At 36.2% G+C, this 23324-nt stretch overlaps 1 protein-coding gene across 4 annotated transcripts in view; it reads right to left on the minus strand.

Annotated features, from left to right (window-relative positions):
- Nucleotides 1-23324, minus strand: part of SCP2 (sterol carrier protein 2) — a 119207-nt gene that overhangs the window by 46884 nt on the left and 48999 nt on the right. For all 4 annotated transcript variants that reach the window (XM_024986990.2, XM_010803499.4, XM_024986992.1 and 1 more), the window contains 3 exon segments: nt 21047-21197; nt 19807-19954; nt 10288-10395 (listed from right to left, as the gene is read on the minus strand). In XM_024986990.2, the coding sequence (XP_024842758.1) occupies nt 10288-10395; nt 19807-19954; nt 21047-21197 (407 nt within the window).

The raw sequence follows: 23324 nt of genomic DNA on the forward strand, positions 1-23324 counted from the left end.
AAAGCATAAAACATTTAGGGAAAAAAACACAGGAAAAGATCTTTGTGACCCAAGGTTAGAAAAAGATTTCTTAGATAGGACTTAGCCAAAAGTTTTTACTTTTGCTCTTTAAAGACACTAGTAAGAGAATGAAAAGGAAAGTCACAGACTGGGAGAAAAATCTTTGCAAAGCATATATTTTGTAAAGAACTTTTACACAGGACTAGAAAGAATTCTTACAATTCAACAAAAAGAAAAATAAATTTTGGAGAAGGCAATGGCAACCCACTCCAGTACTCTTGCCTGGAAAATCCCATGGATGGAGAAGCCTGGTGGGTTTTAGTCCATGGGGTCGCTGAGTCAAACATGACTGAGCAACTTAGAGTGCCTGAAGACTTTGGACAGAAGTTTGCAACATTGTACAGGAGACAGTGAACAAAACCATCCCCAAGAAAACGAAATGCAGCAAGCAAAATGGTTGTCTGAGAAGGCCTTACAAATAGCTGAGAAAGGAAGAGACGTGAAAGGCAAAGGAGAAAAGGAAAGATATACCCATCTGAATGCAGTGTTCCAAAGAACAGCAAAGAGATAAAAGCCTTCTTAAGTGAACAAGGCAAAGAAATAAAGGAAAACAATAGAATGGGAAAGACTAGAGATCTCTTTAAGAAAATCAGAGATACCAAGGGAACATTTCATGCAAAGACAGGCACAATAAAGGACAGAAATGGTATAGACCTAACAGAAACAGAAGATATTAAAAAGAAGTGAAAAGAATACACAGAAGAATTGTGTCTTAATGACCCAGATAACCACAATGGGGTAATCACTCACCTATACCAGACATTCTGGAGTGTGAAGTCAAGTGGGCCTTAGGAAGCATTACTATGAACAAAGCTAGTGGAGGTGACAGAAGTACAGCTGAGCTCAAATAGTAAAAGATGATGCTGTTAAAGTGCTGTACTCAAGATGCCAGCAAATTTGGAAAACTGAGCAGTGGTCATAGGACTGGAAAAGGCCAGTTTTCATTTCAATCCCGAAGAAAGGCAATGCCAAAGAATGTTCAAACTACTGCACAATTGCACTCACTCCCCTTGTTGTTGTTCAGTTGCTCAGTTGTGTTCACCTCTTTGAAACCCCATAGACTGCAGCATGCCAGGCTACCCTGTCCTTCACTATCTCCTGGAGTTTGCTCAAACTTATGTCCATTGAATCAGTGATGCCATCCAACCAATGCATCCAACCATTTCATCTTCTGTCATCCCCTTCTCTTGCCTTCAGTCTTCCCCATGCTAGCAAGGTAATGCTCAAAATCCTTCAAGCTAGGCTTCAACAGTAAGTGAACTGAGAAATTCCAGATGTAAAAGCTGGATTTAGAAAAGGCAGAGGAACCAGAGATCAAATTGTCAATATCCATTAATCATAGGAAAAGCAAAGGAATTACAGAAAAATATCTACTTCTGCTTCATTGACTATGCTAAAGCCTTTGACTGTGTGGATCACAACAAACTGTGGAAAATTCTGAAAGAGATGGGAATACCAGATCACCTTACCTTCCTCCTGAGAAACCTGTATGCAGGTCCAGAAGCAACAGTGAGAACTAGGCATGGAACAATGGACTGGTTCAAAATTGAGAAAGGAGTATATCAAGACTGTATATTGTCACTCTGCTTATTTAATTTATATGCAAAATACATCATGCAAAATCCCAGACTGGATGTATCATAAGCTGGAATCAAGACTGCTCAGTGAAATATCAATAGTCTCAGATATGCAGATCACACCACCCTAATGGCAGAAAGCAAAGAAGAACTAAGGAGCCTCTTGATGAAGATCAAAGAGGAGAGTGAAAAAACTGGCTTAAAACACAACATTCAAAAAACTAAGATACATCCGGTTCCATCACTTCATGGCAAATAGATGGGGAAACAATGGAAAGAGTGACAGACTTTATTTTCTTGGGCTCCAAAATCACTGCAGTCAGTGACTGCAGCCATGAAATTAAAAGACACTTGTTCCTTGGAAGAAAAGCTATGATGAATCTAGGCAGTTTATTAAAAAGAAGACACTGGTTGTGTGAATGCAGAGGGGGCTGGTGGAGAGACTGAGAAGAGAGATCAAGCCCTGAGACTTTGGAGTGGGAGCACTGACTCCAAGACCCTAGATTACCAGAGAACTAACCCTAGAAGGTATTAAATAGTGAGAATTCACACAAAGGAAACCACTGTAATACAAGACCTGGCATCACCCAACCACCAATAGCACCCTGCACTACACACCTCATCTAAACAACAAACAAAACAAAAATACAAACCCAATCATCAGCAGACAGGATTACTACCTCACTCAGTCTTGCCCATAAGAAGAAAAACAAACAAACAAAAACTCAGCACAAACCTCACCTTATAAGAAGCTTATACAAACCACTAGATCAAACTTTGACAGCAGAAACCAAAAGGAAGAAAGAATTCAACCTTGAAGCCTGGGAAAAGGAGACCTCAAACACAATAAGTTAAAAAATAATAATAATGAAAAGGCAGAGAAACACTACACAAATGAAGGAACAAACTAGAAACACAGAAGTCCAAATGAATAAAGAGGAAATAGGCAAACTACCTGAAAAAGAATTCAGAATGATAGTAAAGATGATTAAAAACCTTGAAAGCAAAATGGAGAAAATGCAAGAATCAATTAACAAAGACCTAGAACAACTAAAGAATAAACATGCAGAGACAAACAACACAATTACTGAAATTAAAAATACTCTGCTGCTGCTGCTAAGTCGCTTCAGTCGTGTCCAACTCTATGCGACCCCATAGACGGCAGCCCACCAGGCTCCTCTTTCCCCAGGATTCTCCAGGCAAGAACACTGGAGTGGGTTGCCATTTCCTTCTCCAATGCACGAAAGTGAAAAGTGAAAGTGAAGTCGCTCAAAGGAATCAATAGCAGAATATCTGAAGCAGAAGAACGAATCAGTGAACTGGAAGATAAAATGGTGGAAATAACTTCTGAAGAGCAGAATAAAGTAAAAAGAATGAAAAAAACTGAGGATAGTCTCAGAGACCTCTGGGACAATATTAACCACACCAACATTCGAATAATAGGGGTCCCAGAAGAAGAAAAGAAAAAGAAAGGGTATGAGAAAATTTTTGAAGAGATTATAGTTGAAAATTTCCCCAATATGGAAAAGGAAATAGTCAATCAAGCCCAAGAGGCACAAAGAGTCCCATTCTGGATAAACCCAATGAGAAACATGCCAAGACACATAGTAATCAAACTAACAAAGACGAAACACAAAGAAAGATATTAAAAGCAGCAAGGGAGAAGCAACAAGTAACATACAAGGGAAACCCCATACACTTAACAGCTGATCTTTTAGGAGAAACTCTGCAGGCTCTGGCAGGAATGGCAGGATATATGTAAAGTACTGAACGGGAAAAATCTACAACCAAGATTACTGTACCCAGCAAGGATCTCATTCAAAATTGATGGAGAAATCAAAAGCTTTTCAGACAAGCAAAGGTTAAGAGAATTCAGTACCAACTTTACACCAAATGTTAAATGGACTTATATAGTCAAGAAATACAAGAGAAGAAAAAAGATCTATAAAATAAACCCCAAACAATTAAGAAAATGGCAATAGGAACATATATATCAATAATTACTTTAAATCCTTAGATATAAATACATTAAATACTCCAACCAAAAGACACAAACTGCCTGAATGGATACAAAAACAAGACCTGTATATATGCTGTCTACAAGAAACCCACTTTAGACCTCAAGACATGTGCAGACTGAAAGTGAGAGGATGGAAAAATATATTCCATGCAAATGGGAAGCAAAAGAAAGCTGAAGTAGCAATCCTCATATCAGACAAAATAGACCTTAAAATAAAGAAGATCACAAGAGATAAGGAAGGAAACTACATAGTGACAAAGGGATCAATCCAAGAGGAAGACATAACAATTGTAAATATCTATGCACCCAACACAGGAGCATCTCAATATATAAGACAAACACTAACAGACAGAAAAGGAGAAATTGACAATAATACAATAATAGGAGACTTTAACACCCCACTCACACCAATGGACAGATCATCAAAACAGAAAATTAATAAGGAAACACAAGTCTTAAATGATACATTAGATGAGATGGATCTCACTGATTTCTTCAGGACATTCCATCCAAATGCAGAAGAATATACCTTCTTCTCAAGTGCACATGGAACATTCTTCAGGATAGACCACATCTTGGGTCACAAATCAAACCTCAGTAAAGTTAACAAAATTGAAATCATATCAAGCATCTTCTCCGACCACAATACTATGAGACTAGATATCAATTACAAGAAAAAAACTGTAAGAAACACAAACATGTGGAGATTAAACAACACGTTTCTAAGTAATCAACAGGTTACTGAAGAAATTAAAAGGGAAATCAAAAAATTTCTAGGAACAAATGACAATGAAAACACAACTACTCAAAACCTATGGGATGCAGCAAAAGCAGTTCTAGGAGGGAAGTTTATAGCAATTCAATCCTACCTCAAGAAAAAAGAAAAGCATCAAATAGCATAACTTGACAACTAAAACAACTGGAAAAAGAAGAACAAAAATAAATAAATAAATAAGTAGAAGGAGAGAAATCATAAAGATCCAAGCAGAAATAAATGAAAAAGAAATGAAAGAAACAATAGTAAAGAGTAATAGAACTAAAACCTGGTTCTTTGAGAAGATAAACAAAATTGACAAAACTTTAGCCAGACTCATCAAGAAAAAAGAGAAGAATCGAATCAAAAAAATTACAAATGAAAAAGGAGAGGTTACAACAGACAATGCAGAAATACAAAGGATTATAAGAGACTATTACGAACAACTATATGGCAATAAAATGGATAACCTGGAAGAAATGGACAGATTCTTAGAAAAGTTCAATCTTCCAAGACTGAACCAGAAAAAAACAGAAATTATGAACAACCCAATTACAAGCCCGGAAATTGAAGATGTGATCAAAAATTTCCCAAAAAACAAAAGCCCAGGACCAGATGGCTTCAGAGGAGAAATCTATTACACATTTAGAGAAGAGCTAATGGCTATTCTTCTAAAACTCTTCAAAAAATTACAGAGGAAGGAACACTTCCAAACTGATTCTACGAGGCCACCATCACCCTGATACCAAACCAAAGACAATACAAGAAAAGAAAACTCAGGCCAATATCACTGATGAACATAGATACAAAAATCCTCAACAAAATTTTAGCAAATAGAATTCAGCAACACATCAAAAAGCTCATACACCATGATCAAGTTCGGTTTATTCCAGGAATGCAAGGATTCTTCAATATACTCAAATCAATCAGTGTGATACACCATATTAACAAATTGAAAGATACAAACCATATGATTATCTCAATAGATGCAGAAAAAGCCTTTGACAAAATTCAGCACCCATTTATGATTAAAACTCTTCAAAAAATGGGCATAGAAGAAACCTACCTCAACATATTAAAGGCTATATATGATAAAGTGAAAAGTGAAAGCAAGTCACTCAGTCATGTCCTACTCTTTGCAGCCCCATGGACTGTAGCCTACCACGCTCCTCCATCCATGGGATTTTCCAGGCAAGAGTACTGGAGTGGGGTGCCACTTCCTTCTCCAGAGGATCTTCCCAACCCAGAGATCGGACGCAGGTCTCCTGCATTGTAGGCAGATGCTTTACCATTTGAGCCACCAGAGAAGATATATATGATAAGCCTACAGCAAACATTATTCTCAATGGTGAGACTGAAAGCATTCCCCCTAAGATCAGGAACAAAACAAGGGTGTTCACTTTTATTCAACATAGTTCTGGAAGTCCTAGCTACAGCGATCAGAGAATAAAAACAAATAAAAGGAATCCAGATCGGAAAAGAAGAAGTAAAGCTCTCAGTTTGCAGATGACATGATACTGTACATAGAAAACCCTAAAGCTAGTATCAGAAAATTACTAGAGCTAATCAATGAATTTATAAAAGTTGCAGGATACACAATCAATACACAGAAATCACTTGCATTTCCATATACTAACAATGAAAAATCAGAGAGAAATCAATGTATCAATCCCATTCACCACTGAAACAAAAAAATTACATATCTAGGAATAAATTTACCTAAGGAGACAAAAGAACTGTACACAGAAAATTATAAGACACTGATGAAAGAAATCAAAGATGACATAAACAGATGGAGAGATTTCCACGTTTCTGGGTAGGAAGAATCAATCTTGTGAAAATGACTATACTACCAAACACAATCTACAGATTCAATGTGATCCCTATCAAATTACCAATGCATTTTTCACACTAGAACAAAAAATTTCACAATTCATATGGAAACACAAAACATCCCAAATAGCCAAAGTAATCTTGAGAAAGAAGAACGGAGCTGGAGGAATCAACCTTCCTGACTTCAGATTATACTACAAAGCTACAGTCATTAAGACAGTATGGTACTGGCACAAAAACAGAAACATAGACCAATGGAACAAAATAGAAAGCCCAGAAGTAAACCCATGAACTTATGGGTACCTTATGTTTCACAAAGGAGGCAAGAATATACAATGGGGCAAAGACAGCCTCTTCAATAAATGGTGCTGGGAAAACTGGACAGCTACATGTGAAAGAATGAAACACTTAGGAAGTTAGAACACTTCCTAACACCATACACAAAGATAAACTCAAAATGCATTAAAGACCTAAATGTAAGAACAGAAACTATAAAACCCTTAGAGGAAAACATAGGCAGAACACTCGACATAAATCAAAGCAAGATCCTCTATGACCCACCTCCTAGAGTAAAGGAAATAAGAACAAAAGTAAACAAGTGGGACCTGCTTAAACTCAAAGCTTTTGCACAGCAAAGGAAACTATAAGCAAGATGAAAAGACAACCTTTGGAATGGGAGAAAATAACAGCAAATGAAACAACTGACAAAGGATTAATTTTCAAAATATACAAGCAGCTCATATAACTCAATACCAGGAAAACAAACAACCTAATCAAAAAGTGGGGAAAAGGCCTAAACAGAGATTTCTCCAAAGAAGGCATACAGATGGCTAACAAACACATAAAAGATGCTCAACATCACTCATTATTTGAGAAGTGCAAATCAAAACCACAGTGAGATGTCACCTCACACGAGTCAGAATGGCCATCATCAAAAAGCCTACAAACGATAAATGCTGGAGAAGATGTGGAGAAAAGGGAACCCTTTTGCACTGTTGGTGGGAATGTAAATTGATATAGTCACTATGGAAGACAGTATGAAGATTCCTTAAAAAACTAGGAATAAAACCCACCATATGACCCAGTAATCCCACTCCTAGTCATATACCCTGAGGAAACCAGGGTTGAAAAAGACACATGTATCCCATTGTTTATTACAGCACTATTTACAATAGCTAGAACATGGAAGCAACCTAGATGTCAATCAACAGATGAATGGATAAAGAAATTGTGGTAGATATACACAATGCAACATTACTCAGCCATAAAAAGGAACGCATCTGAGTCAGTTCTGATGAGATGGATGAACTCAGAACCTATTATACAGAGTAAAGTGAATCAGAAAGAGAAAGATAAATACTGTATTCTAACACAGATATACGGAACCTAGAAAAATGGTACTGAAGAATTTATTTACAGGGCAGCAGTGGAGAAACAGACATAGAGAATAGACTTATGGACAGGGGAGAGGGGAGGAGAGGGTGAGATATATGGAAAGAGTAACATGGAAACTGACATTATCATATGTAAAAAAGATAGCCAATGGGAATTTGCTGTATGGCTCAGGAAACTCAAACAGGGGCTCTATATCAACCTAGAGGGGTGAGATGGGGAGGGATATGGGAGGGAGGTTCAATAGGGAGGGGATATATGTATACCTATGGCTGATTCTTCTTGAGGTTTGACAGAAAACAACAAAATTCTGTAAAGCAATTATCCTTCAATAAAAAAATAAATTTAAAAAAATGTAGAGACATCACTTTGCCAACAAAGGTCCATATAGTCAAAGCTACGGTTTTTCCAGTAATCATGTATGGATGTGAGAATGGGATGATAAAGAAGGCTGAGTGCCAAAGAATTTATGGTTTCAAACTATGGTACTGGAGAAGAGTCTTGAGAGTCCCTTGGACTACAAGGAGATCAAACCAATCAATCATAAAGGAAGTCAATCATGGATATTCATTGGAAGGACTGATGCTGAATCTGAGGCTCCAATACTTTGGACACCTGATGCCAAGTGCTGACTCACTGGAAAAGATCCTGATGCTGGGAAAGCTTGAGGGCATGAAGAGAAGGGGGCAACAGAAGATGAGATGGTTGGATGGCATCATTGAGTCAATGGAAATGAGTCTGAGCAAACTCCAAGAGATAGTGAAGTACAGGGAAGCCTGGCATGCTGCAGTCCATTGGGTCACAAAAAGTTGGACACAACTGAACAACAACAAAATGGACAACTCATTCACCAGCTTTCCTTTTAAGCTTTTTTTTGGGGTGGGAGTGTTTAATTTGTTGTTTGCTCCATCTGTTTTTGACATCTTAAGCAACTACGTTGTTAAACAGTTGTTGCTGATTGTTTTTGACAAATCACTCTGAGGAAAATACTGTTTGCATTGGGCATGTTCTCTTTGGGTTACACAAAGGCAAGCTTTTTGAGAATGGTTTACCAGAGAACTTCCAGACAGGTCAAATAATGACAAGCCTCTAAGTATGGGGCTTTGAAAGAACTTCAGCTCAATTTTGCCTTCTCTAGTGCTGGGTAATCTGCTAGTTTTCACCATGACTGCAGGCTCTTGTTTGCAAGGCTACCATGGAGCTGGAGAAAAGGACTGATATCAGAGCAAGTAAAAAGTGCCACAAAGCTTGCTGTTCTTACAGACAGAGCTGTTGACTTCTTTTTAATAAATGTTGCTCAGACTGTTGTAAGCCTTTGTTAATTAATCAACTGAAAAAGTTGATCTTGACAATTTTTGCAAGTGTTCTTGGTAATTTTGTAACAGAGAGTATTTTCAGATGTTGTTATTCTGCCACTCTTAGTAACATCACTCTCATTCACCTCATTTTTAGATTACTTTTAAAGATATTTTAAACATATTAAACTATTTAAAGCAATAATAATAGTAATAGTATAGTGTGGGGTTTTATAATACACTCAGAAGTAAATGTATGATAATAATAGCGCACAGTATCAGGGTATATGGAAATATGCTGTTAGAAAAATTCCTATAAGTGAAATTTTATGACATTATTTGAAGGTAGACCATGGTAAATTAAAGATGCATGTTGTAAATCCTAGAGCAAACACTAAAAAAATGAGAAAAGGAAACAATTCAATAGAAGAGAGAAAATAAAATACTAAAAAATATTTAGTTAATAACAAGATAGTATGAAAGAGAGAAAAGAATCAAAGAACAGACAGAATAGAAAACAAAAAGTGGCATATTATACTACAATTGTATGTGCCTGTCTACCTATTTCTATCAATGTACACTCTATCAATGTACACTCATTTTTGTTACTAGTTTATAAGATTACCTAATTTGAGTGATAAATAGAAATAAACCAAAATTAATTGCTGAAATAAATACACTATGAATTCTAATTCTTCTCTATTTTGGAATTTCTGATAATTTATACAATTTTACTTAATACATAAGACAATATAAAAAAAATACAAAACTTACCTGTCTTCATAAAATAAATCTCAGAATTTTAGTGCTAAGCTATTTTGGAAACCACTTTGTACAATTTCTTCATTTAACAATTAAGGAAACTAAGAGTCAGAGTGACTGACTAATCATTAACAACTGAAAATTAATCAAAAGAGTCATATGGCCAGTTAGTAGTAGAGCCACAGTAAAATTCTTATAACTTTCTATAAAAATTTCTATACAACACCAACCACATATGCAACTATACGTATATAATGTGCTTATTTCAGATGATCCTATCTAGCAGATCTAGCAGTATCCCTATTTGGAAACATCTTGTTAATTAAGTTGTACACCTATTTTAGAATAATCAGACTTTTAAATATGCCTTTTGTTGAACTTAGAGTTTCAACTAATTCAAATTCTCAACAATTAATCAAGATTTTTGAACTATACTATACTTAACAAAAATTGAAAATATCATAGTTAAATAGTCATTTAAAACACTGCATACCAAAATCAGAGAATAAAATCATTCACTTAAATCAATGACCAAATCATTCACACTTATGCCAAAAATGATTTAAAAATTATGAAATCTATGTGTATCATTACCTGTAGCTCCAAGTGGGTGCCCCTTTGAAATTAATCCGCCACTAGGATTTATGACCCACTTTCCTCCATAAGTATTATCTCCTCTTTCAACCAGTTTTCCACCTTGACCTACAGAAGGAAAAATAAATGTAAAAAATAACATTGGGATAAATGATATGTTTTTTTTTTAACTTATGGATAGCCAAGAATTTCTTGGACCAAACATTTCTTGATGGCTCAAACTAACATCAAACTGACATGCACACTTCTAAAAGTGAGGTAATAAATATTGGGTATTAAAGGCTTATATTTTCAGAACATTTCCTGCATGAAACAAAGCTCCTATTAGTTCCTAAGAGCTCTCTGCTTCCAAAATTGCTCTTAATATAACAGAGATTCAGAGAATCATAAGAAAAACATTGAAATAGACACAATAAAATAATACTAGGTTTAAAAATTCATAATTTTGCCAAAATGTATTCATTTCCATTTTCAACTGTACATTACATGATATAGAAATATTCTTAGTAAACAACAGTGGGGAGAGGGGAGAGAGAGAGAAAAAAAGAGCACTTTCATGAAATAAAATGGCTGAAAACACTGTTAAGCATCAGTTCAGTTCAGTTCAGTTCAGTCGCTCAGTCGCGTCCGACTCTTTGCGACCCCATGAATCACAGCACGCCAGGCCTCCCTGTCCATCACCAACTCCCGGAGTTCACCCAGACTCAAATCCATCGAGTCAGTGATGCCATCCAGCCATCTCATCCTCTGTCGTCCCCTTCTCCTCCTGCCCCCAATCCCTCCCAGCATCAGAGTCTTTTCCAATGAGTCAACTCTTCGCATGAGGTGGCCCAAGTAATGGGAGTTTCAGCTTTAGCATCAGTCCTTCCAAAGAAATCCCAGGGCTGATCTCCTTCAGAACGGACTGGTTGGATGTCCTTGCAGTCCAAGGGACTCTCAAGAGTCTTCTCCAACACCACAGTTCAAAAGCATCAATTCTTCAGCGCTCAGCCTTCTTCACAGTCCAACTCTCACATCCATACATGACCACAGGAAAAACCATAGCCTTGACTAGATGGGCCTTTGTTGGCAAAGTAATGTCTCTGCTCTTCAACATGCTATCTAGGTTGGTCATAACTTTCCTTCCAAGGAGTAAGCGTCTTTTAATTTCATGGCTGCAGTCACCATCTGCAGCTTACATCTGTGAATGTAAGCTTAAAGAAAAAAAATTACATCACATGCTTGGCAGCCTCAACATTCTTATCAATTCTGTGGTCATTCATCCAGGTGGTTAAGGAGTAAACAATAATGCATGCATAGTATAAAATATTCTTCCAGATGATATTTCTGGTAATGAGAGGTGAAATGTGTCCAAATAATGATGATAATGGTCATGGTGATGCTACCAGAGGCATCTAATAGCTTTTGATGGTAGTTCAGACCATAAAGAATCTGCCTGCAGTGCAGGAAACCTGGGTTTGATCCCTGGGTTGGGAAGATTCCCTGGAGAAGGAAACAGCAACCCACTCCAGTATTCTTGCCTGGAGAATTCCACGGAGAGAGGAGCCTAGCAGGCCAGAGTCCATGGGGTCACAAAGAGTCAGACATGACTAAGTGACTAACATACACACAATCATTTATTTATATATTTATTTTTGGTTGTGCTGGATCTTTGCTGCTGCACAGCTTTTTCTCTGGTTGCTGCATAAGAAGGCTGACATGGCTATGTTAGTCAGATAAAAGAGACTTCTAGACAAAGAATATAACCAGAGATAAAGTAGAATACTTGATAATGAAAAAAAAAAAAAAAACCTCATCAGGAAGATGTAAAAACCATAAATAGCAGAGCCTCAAAATAAAAAAAGCAAAAATTGATAAAATTAAAAAAAGAGATAACTCCACAACTGTAGTACAACTACAATATGAGATTCTAACACCCCTCTCTCAGCAAGTGATAGAGCACATCTAATAAATTAGTGGAGACACAGAAGATCTGAAAAGTCCTATCAATCATCTTGATTTAACTGACACATATAGAACACTACATCTAACAATCTTGAAATCACCATTGTTTTTCAAGTACATGTAAGTTCACCAGTATATACCATGTGCTGAGCCATAAAATAAATTTCAACTAATTTAAAAGGATCAAAACCAAATAAAGCATAATCTCTGACTACAACAAAATTACAATAGAAAGCAATAAGATACCTATGAAAAATCGAAATATTTAGATACAAAACAACTCATCTCTAAATAGTTTACAGGTCAAAGACAAAATTAGACATTAAAGAGACATTTTAAATATTTTGAACTAAATGACAATGGATATTAAAAACCTGTGGACCTTTTGTAGAAATAATAAATGCTGGAGAAGGTATGGAGAAAAGAGAACCCTCTTACACTGTTGGTGGGAATGCAAACTAGTATAGCCACTATAGAGAACAGTGTGGAGATTCCCTAAAAAACTGGAAATAGAACTGACATACAACCCAGCAATCCCACTGCTGGGCATACACACCGAGGAAACCAGAATTGAAAGAGATACGTGTACCCCAATGTTACCTGCATCACTGTTTACAATAGCTAGGACATGGAAGCAACCTAGATGTCCATCAGCAGATGAATGGATAAGAAAGCTGTGGTACATATACATGATGGACTATTCAGTTCAGTTCAGTCGCTCAGTCGTGTCCGACTCTGTGACCCCATGAATTGCAGCACGCCAGGCCTCCCTGTCCATCACCAACTCCGGAAGTTCACTCAAACTCACGTCCATCGAGTCAGTGATGCCATCCAGCCATCTCATCCTCTGTTGTCGCTTTCTCCTCCTGCCCCAATCCCTCCCAGCATCAGAGTCTTTTCCAATGAGTCAACTCTTTGAATGAGGTGGCCAAAGTAATGGAGTTTCAGCTTTAGCATCAGTCCTTCCAAAGAACACCCAGGACTGATCTCCTTTAGAATGGACCGGTTGGATCTCCTTGCAGTCCAAGGGACTCCCAAGAGTCTTCTCCAACACCACAGTTCAAAAGCATCAATTCTTCGGTGCTCAGCTTTCTTCACAGTCCAATTCTCACATCCATACATGACTACTGGAAAAACCATAACCTTGACTAGACAGACCTTTATTGGCAAAATAATGTCTCTGCTTTTGAATATGCTATCTAGGTTGGTCATAACTTTCCTTCCAAGGAGTAAGTGTCTTTTAATTTCATGGCTGCAGTCACCATCTGCAGTGATTTTGGAGCCCAGAACAATAAAGTCTGACACTGTTTCCACTGTTTCCCCATCTATTTCCCATGAAGTGATGGGACCAGATGCCATGATCTTAGTTTTCTGAATGTTGAGCTTTAAGCCAACTTTTTCACTCTCCTCTTTCACTTTTATCAAGAGGCTTTTTAGTTGGATGGACTATTACTCAGCTATTAAAAAGAAAGCATTTGAATCAGTTCTAATGAGGTGGATGAAACTGGAGCCTATTATACAAAGTGAAGTAAGTCAGAAAGAAAAACACCAATACAGTATATTAACGCATATATGTGCAAGTTAGAAAGATGGTAATGATGACCCTATATGTGAGACAGCAAAAGAGACACAGATGTAAAGAACAGACTATTGGATTCTGTGGGAGAAGGCGAGGGTGGGATGATTTGAGAGAAATGCACTGAAACATGTATATTACTATATGTGAAATGGATTGCCAGTCCAGGTTCAATGCATGAGACAGGGAGCTCAGGGCTGGGGCATTGGGAGACCCTGAGGGATGGGATGCGGAGGGAGGTGGGAGGGGTTCAGGATGGGGGACACATGTATACCCATGGTTAATTCATGTCAATGTATGGCAAAAAGCACTACAATACTGTACTCCAATTAGCCTCCAATTAAAATAAATAAATAAATTTTTAAAAATATCTGTGGAATGCAGCTAACATACTGCTCAGAGAAAAACATAGCTTTACATACTACATTAGAAATGGAGAAAGATCTAAAATAAATCATCTGTCATAAGAAACTTAAAAAAAAAAGTCAAGTAAACCCAAAGTAAATTAAAGGAAGGAAATAATGAAAAGCAGAAATCAGTGAAGTAGAGGGGGAAAAAGACAACAACAAAGTCAAAAGCCAAATCTTGCTAAAGCTCAACAAAAGTGGCAAACCTCTAGGTAGGCAGATGAAGGAAAAAAAGGATAAAGAACAAAAAACATCAACATCAGGAATAAAAAAAAGTAACCATGGATTCTATAGAAATTAAAAGAATAAAAACAGAACACTCTGAACAACTTCAGCTGACAAATCTGACTACTTAAATGAAATAAACAACTTTTTTGAAAAAAGGTATCTTGCCAAAATTAATAGACACAGGAAGAAACAAAAAATATAAATATGTCTGTCTCTATTAATAAATATTAATTTGTTGAAAACATACTGCCAAAGAAAACTTTAAACTACGTGATTATACCAGTAAATTCTATGAAATAGTCAAAGAAGAAGTAACATTAATTTATACAAACAATTTTAGAAAATATAGAATGAGCGACCACTACTCAATTTATTTTCAGGGATCAGCATAAAACAACTAGGAAAAGAAAACTATAGATAAATATACTTCATGAATATATAAGCAAATATTATTCACAAAATGCTAGTAAACTGAATCTAACAATATATTAAAAGGTTAAATAATATGACCAAGTAAAATTAATCCCAGAAACACAAGCTTAATTTAACATTTGAAATCAATCAATGTAATTCATGTCAACAAAACAAAGGAAAAACCCATATGATCATTTTAATAGATGTAGAAGAATTTTTAAAATCCAACACCCCTTCATGATTTAAAAAAAAAAAAACTCAGCAAACAAAGAACAGTAGGTAACTTTCTCAACATGATAAATGGCATCAACAACAGCCAAAAACAAAAACAAAACAAACAAACAAACAAAAAAACTGTGTCTAACACACATAATGGTGAAAGATAAAATTGTATCCCCTGAGATCAGGACCAAGGTAATGATGACCACTTTCACTACTTCTATTCAATATGATACTAAAGCTCACAGTCATTGCAGTAAGGTAAGAAAAAAAAAAAAATATCAGAAAGGAAGATGTAAAACTGTCATTGGCAAATGGCATGATTGTTTACATAGAAAAATCACTCATAATCTGGAAAATAACTATCAGAATAAATGGATTTAGCAAAGTCACAGTTTTCAACCTTTTTTCAAATCAATTGCATTCTTTCATACTATCAGCAGATATTGGGAAATGAAGGTTAAAATACACCAAAAATCATTGGAATTTTAATTCCAAGGAATAAAACCTAACAAAAGACCTATACTGAAAACAAGAAGCATCCTGTTAGAAGCTAAAGGAGATATACACATATAATGGTTTAAAGAGTTAACACTGTTAAGATGACAATTCTCTCTAAATTAATCTAGCTCAGTTCAGTACAGTCGCTCAATCGTGTCTGAGTCTTTGTGACCCTGTGGACTACAGAATGCCAGGCTTCCCTGTCTATCACCAACTCCCAGAGCTTGTTCAAATTCATGCCCATCAAGTCAGATATGCCATCTAGCCATCTCATCCTCTGTTGTCCCCTACTCCTCCTGCCCTCAATCTTTCCCAGCATCAGGGTCTTTTCTAATGAGTCAACTCTTCGCATGAGGTGGCCAAACTATTGGAGTTTTGGCTTCAGCATCAGTCCTTCCAATGAACACCCAGGACTGATCTCCTTTAGGATTGACTGGTTGGATCTCCTTGCGGTCCAAGGGACTCTCAAGAGTCTTCTCCAACACCACAGTTCAAAAGCATCATTTCTTTGGCACTCAGTCTTTTTTATTGTCCAGCTCTCACATCCATATATGACTACTGGAAAAACCATAGCTTTGACTAGACAGACCTTTGTTGGCAAAGTAGTATCTCTGCTTTTTAATATGCTGTCTAGGTTGGTCATAGCTTTTCTTCCAAGGAGCAAGCATATTTTAAATTCATGGCTGCAGTCACCATCTACAGTGATTTTGGAACCCAAGAATATCCATTGTTTCCATTGTTTCCCATCTATTTGCCATGAAGTGATGGGAAGACTCAATAAAATCACAGATGCAAGACTCAATAAAATCACAATGAAAATTCCAACAAGCTTTTTACTTTATAGAAATTGACAAATTAATTCTGATATGTACATGGTGATGCAAAGGACCTAAAACATGCAAAATGATTTCTAAAAAGAACAAAGGTGGAGAACTTATCCCATCTAATATAGTAGAGTAGAATAAACATAGTAGCCAAAAATAATTTGATATTGGTGAAAGATAGACATGGAGATCAATGGAACAGAAGATAGAATCTAAAAATGGATCTTCATGTATATGGCAATTTTTGACAAAGCTGCCAAAGCAATTCAATGGAGAGAAAAGTCATTCCAATAAATGGTTGAGTATAGGAATAAAAAGAACAGTATCAACCTTTATCTTATACCAAACATAAGAACTGACTCAAAATAGATCATATACTTCAAAGTAAAATTAAAACTATAGAAACCCTAGAATAAAAACAGAAGATAATCTTTACAATCTTGGGGTAGATGAGTTTCTTAGAATATAAAAAGCCTGAACCATTAAAAAGTTGATTAAAGTGAATTTAGCAAAGTCACAGGATACAAAATCAATACACAGAAATTACTTGCATTCCCATATACTAACAATGAAAAATAAGAAAGAGAAATTAAGGCATCAATCCCATTCACCATTGCAACAAAAGAATAAAATATCTAGGAATAAACCTACCTAAGGAGACAAAAGAGCTGTACACAGAAAATTTTAAGACACTGATGAAAGAAATCAAAGATGACATAAACAGATGGAGAGATTTCCACATTCCTGGGTAGGAAGAATCAATCTTGTGAAAATGACTACAATTTTGTGAAAATGACTATACTACCAAACACAATCTATAGATTCAATGCAATCCCTATCAAATTACCAATGGCATTTTTCACAGAACTAGAACAAAATATTTCACAATTCATATGAAAACACAAACGATCTCAAATAGCCAAAGCAATCTTGAGAAAGAAGAATGGAGCTGGAGGAATCAACCTTCCTGACTTCAGATTATACTACAAAGCTACAGTCATCAAGACAGTATGGTACTGGCACAAGAATAGAAATATAGACCAATGGAACAAAATAGAAAGCCCAGAAATAAACCCATGCACCTATAAGTACCTTATTTTTGAAAAAGGAGGCAAGAATATACAATGGGGCAAAGACAGACTCTTCAATAAATGGTGCTGGAAAAACTGGACAGCTACATGTAAAAGAATGAAATTAGAGCACTTCTAACACCATACACAAAGATAAACTCAAAATGGATTAAAGACCTGAATGTAAGACAAGAAACTATAAAACTCTTAAGAGGAAAACATAAGCAGAACACTGACATAAATCATAAATGACATAAATCAAAGCAAAATCCTCTATGACCCACCTCCTAGAGTAATGGAAATAAAAACAAAAGTAAACAAGTGAGACCTAATTAACTTAAAAGCTTTTGCACAACAAAGGAAACTATAAACAAGATAAAAAGACAACTCTCAGAATGGGAGAAAATAAGAGCAAATGAAACAACTGACAAAGGATTAATTTTCAAAATATATAAGCAGCTCATACAACTCAATACCAGGAATACAAACAACCTAATCAAAAAGTGGGGAAAGACCTAAACAGACATTTCTCCAAAGAAGACATACAGATGGTAACAAACACATGAAAAGATGCTCAACATCTCTCATTATTTGAGAAATGCAAATCAAAACTACAATGGGATATCACCTCACACCAGATAGAATGGCCATCATCAAAAAGTCTACAAACAATAAATGCTGGAGAGGGTGTGGAGAAAAGGGAACCATCTTGCACTGTTGGTGGGAATATAAACTGATACAGTCACTTTGGAAGATGGTATGGAGATTCCTTAAAAAACTAGGAATAAAACCACCATATGATCCAGAAATCCCACTCCTAGGCATACACCCAGAGGAAATCAAAATTGAAAAAGACACAGGTACCCAATGTTCACTGCAGCACTATTTATTATAACTAGAACACAGAAGCAGCCTAGATGTCCATCAACAGATGAATGGATAAAGAAGTTGTGGTACATATACACAATGGAATATTACTCAGCCATAAAAAGGAATGCATTTGAGTCAGTTCTAATTGGTGGATGAACCTAGAGCCTATTATACAGAGTGAAGTAATTCAGAAATAGAAAGATAAATATCATATAATAACGCATATATGTGGAATCTAGAAAGATGGTACCATTGAATTTATTTGCAAGGCAGCAACGGAGAAACAGACATAGAGAACAGATTTATGAACACAGGGAGAGGGGAGGAGAGGGTGAGATGCATGGAGCGAGTAACATGGAAACTTACCTTACCATATGTAAAATAGATAGCCCATGAGAATTTGCTATGTCTCAGGGAACTCAAATAGGGGCTCTGTATCAACCTAGAGGGGTGGGATGAGGAGGGAGATGGGAGAAAGGTTCAAGAAGGAGGGGATACATGTACACATATGGCTGATTCATGTTGATGTTTGACAGAAAACAATAAAATTCTATAAAGCAACTATCCTTCCATTAAAAAATAAATCTTTAAAAATTGATTAAAATATATGTAACAGATAATCAAAATGTTTTAAATTTGTCCTGCAAGAGACATCATTAATAAAACAAAAAGACAGCAAGTGCAGTAATAAAGACCTAGAACAGCCAAAAATAAAAAAACAATAGACAAGTCACAGACTGGGAGAAAAAGTTCACAGCCCACATATATCAGATACATTACTTGTATCCAGAATATATATAAATTTTACAACATAATAAAGAAGAAAACTAACCCAGTAATCAAAAGGCAAAAGATCTGAACAAACACTTCACAAAAGATACATGAAATATCAACAAACACAAGAAAAGATGCTCAACATCATTAGTAATCAGGGATAAGCAAATTAAAATGAAAATTAAAACATCAGTATATAGTCTCTTAAATGATTCAAATTTTAAAAACTGATCACATCAACTGTTGATAAGAACATGAAGCAAGTAAAATCTCACATACTGTTAGTAGTAGTGGAAAATGGTACAACCACTTTAGAAACAAACAAAAAAAATCTCCAGATCCCACCAACTAGTCTTCTCATTTTCCCTTCTGCAGGTCTTTGTTCAAACACATCTGAAATACCTATAATTACATAAGTGATTTTTCTTTTTTTTTTTTACTTAACAGTGTATTACAAGTACCCTTGATTTACATAAATTAAACCATTTATATATTCTGTCATCTTGTTTGGTACTGTCCAAAACTACAATTCTTAAAGTCCAGCATTAAGAGAGCTTACATTCACTTAGCACAGTGTGGCAGAGCCAACATAGAAGGGAAAGCAATTAGTGAATTATTTTGTTTCGATGATGAACGTGAAATTTTCTTAGTGAAATGTAGTAAGTTAATCTGCACCTCATCAGAGATATTACCTTCTGGACACAGTCCCAGTGCTTCGTAAGTAATAAGTTCATTGGCAGAAAAGCAATCGTGAAGTTCTATTACGTCAATATCACTTGGTCTCAGGCCAGATTTCTCATAGCACCTTCTGGCAGCTTCTTTACTCATATCAAAACCAACCTAAAACCAAAATCATATATAAATAAATTAAAGGTATCAAAACAGGGACTTTCATGTAAGGATTATAAAAGATTAATATATGTATAACCTTTACAGTTAAGGATTGTCCATAAATGTTGAAATCTCAGTTAATTCTATATTATACAGAAAGTCCAAATAAAATATCCAGGAGAGACAATGGACATATACATTAAATTCTGTACTATAAAGAATAGAATTTTAAATCAGATATATAAAAAGGATTTATAATTCCTCATGCCATATCCAGTGCTGTTACAAAACTCTGTTAAACCACAATATACAGTTGTGGTAGACTGAAGAGATTTATCAAGAGACTATTATGATTCACTGAAAAATATGGGTGAATTTCTACATGAAAGTAAATAATCTTCTTTTATCAACAGAAGATCATGTAGGATTCAAATCATTTTTCCAATATTCATGCTTTTAACACCCTTTAACATGCAAACTCAACTCTTTTCCAAGCAATAAAATTGTGATATAATGGAAAATGTACTACAATTGGAAAAACCTAAGTTCTACCTCTACCATACCCTATCTTGGGGAACTTATAGAAACATTTTAAAATTCAAAGACTTATTATAAAATCATTTTATAAACTCTAATGTAAACCATATGCTTACTTACATATATGTGTGTACACAATGCATATTTTTATATGTATATATGTATGTATCTTCAAATATTCAACCTAGAGTTCTGGCTCAGAATTCTCATTTTTTTTACTTCCTCCATTTTGTACTCAATCTGCAGTCAGAATTTTTAAAGTGCTAAGGGTCAAAAAGTTCCTCAAAACATCCTTGTTTTTTTTTTTTTTTTTAATTCTATAAGACTGGAGTTCTGGGCATATTTAATCATTCCATAATTTTTTAAAATAGAACACTAGTTAGAAGTCCATATGTTCTCATAAGTGATTTTCCCTTAGATTCTTAAATGATGGGTTACAATACTAAATTTTCTAGACCAATTTTTTTCAAGTAAATAAACTTTCAGAGCTGATGACATGATGTCACTTTAAACTTTTAAAAAGAAATCCCTCAACTGATTAATAAAACAGAACCTGAGACACACCATTTTAATAATGCTTTTTCCTTCAAATGAGCTTGGCATATCAGTCACCATCTCTTGAGCCAAAATTTCCACAGCTTTGGGTTTCAGGTTATGCTTCTGTACAAATGCTTCACTAGCCAAAATTGCTGCGGCAGCACCATCTGAAGTGGGACTAAGAGGAGGTAAAATGGTTATTGATATCCTGTTCACTTCAATCCTAGGATTTCAGACTAGGAGTTCTTACAATGTGGAAAGACAGGCAGGGAGAGGATGCTTGCTGGTCACTGGACTGTCCTAGTAATACCCGTAGTTAAAAATTACACATGCTTCTCATCTGAAGATTGAACCTCTAGCAAGAACTTAAAGGCTGCCGATCACTGCTTAGACTCTATGGGTCTCTCCCCAAAAGTTCTTACTGCAAAGAATTCCAGGTTTGCCTTTGCAGACACACAAGGTATTTTCTGGTGACTTCTGAGGAGTCCACAATGTTATTTCTAAGCTAATACAATAAAGATTTTACTCTAGGCCTAACTAGCTCCAACTTTGTTCTCTCTCAAATAATCAGTCCTGAAATCCTTTTGAAAAATGGGAAATGATGGAATAGGAGATACCAGAAAATCCATGGTTTGGTTAAGACTTTTGTGATCTACTTAAGGAGAGATAAGAAAGCCTTCCTCAGTGATCAGTGCAAAGAAATAGAGGAAAATAATAGAATGGGAAACACTAGAGATCTCTTCAAGAAAATTAGAGATACCAAGGGAACATTTCATGCAAAGATGGGCACAATAAAGGACAGAAATGGTGTGGACCTAACAAAAGCAGATGATATTAAGAAGAGATGGCAAGAAAACACAGAAGAACTATACAAAAAAGATCTTCACAACCAAGATAATCACGATGGTGTGGTCACTCACCTAGAGCCAGACATCCTGGAATGTGAAGTCAAGTGGGCCGTAGGAAGCATCACTACGAACAAAGCTAGTGGAGGTGATGGAATTCCAGTTGAGCTATTTCAATCCTAAAAGATGATGCTGTGAAAGTGCTGCACTCCATATGCCAGCAAATTTGGAAAACTCATCAGTGGCCACAGGACTGGAAAAGGACAGTTTTCATTCCAATCCCAAAGAAAGGCAATACCAAAGAATGCCCAAACTACCACACAATTGCACACATCTCACACACTAGCAAAGTAATGCTCAAGATTCTCCAAGCCAGGCTTCAGTAATACATGAACCATGAACTTCCAGATGTTCAAGCTGAATTTAGAAAAGGCAGAGGAACCAGAGATCAAATTGCCAACCTCTGCTGGATCATCGATAAAGCAAGAGTTTCAAAAAAAACATCTACTTCTGTTTTATTGACTAAGCCAAGCCATTTACTGCGTGGATCACAACAGACTGTGAAAAATTCTTCAAGAAAGGGGAATACCAGACCACCTGACCCGCCTCCTGAGAAATCTGTAAGCAGGTCAAGAAGCAACAGTTAGAACTGGACATGGAACAACACACTGGCTCCAAATTGGAAGGAGTACATCAAGGCTGTATATTGTCATCCTGCTTATTTAATTTATATGCAGAGTACATTATGAGAAATGCTGGGCTAGATGAAACACAAGCAGGAATCAAGATTGCCGGGAGAAATATCAATAACCTCAGATATGCAGATGACACCACCCTTATGGCAGAAAGCAAAGAGGAACTAAAGAGCCTCTTGATGAAAGTGAAAGAGGAGGGTGAAAAAGCTGGCTTGAAACTCAACATTCAAAAAACGAGGATCATGGCATCCAGTCCCATCACTTCATGGGAAATAGATGGGGAAACAGTGGAAACAGTGACAGACTTATTTTCTTAGGCTCCAAAATCACTGCAGATGGTGACTGCAGCCATGAAATTAAAAGGCACTTGCTTCTTGGAAGAAAAGCTATGACCAACCTAGACAGCAATGATTACGGTGAAGATCGCTCAGTCATGTCTGACTCTTTGCGACCCCATGGACTTAGCCTACCAGACTCCTCTGTCCATGGGATTTTCCAGGCAATAGTACTGGAGTGGATTGCCATTTCCTTCTCCAGGGAACTTCCCAACCGAGGGATCGAACCCAGGTCTCCCACGTTGTAGACAGACGCTTAACCGTCTGAGCCACCAGGGAAGTCCACCTAGACAGCATATTAAAAAAAAGCATATTGCCAACAAATCCATCTAGTCAAAGCTATGGTTTTTCCAGTAGTCATGTGCAGATGTGAGAATTGGACTATAAAGGAAGCTGAATGCCGAAGAATTGATGCTTTTGAACTGTGGTG

The sequence above is a fragment of the Bos taurus genome, chromosome 3 (assembly GCF_002263795.3).
Source record: "Bos taurus isolate L1 Dominette 01449 registration number 42190680 breed Hereford chromosome 3, ARS-UCD2.0, whole genome shotgun sequence".
Taxonomy (NCBI): domain Eukaryota; kingdom Metazoa; phylum Chordata; class Mammalia; order Artiodactyla; family Bovidae; genus Bos; species Bos taurus.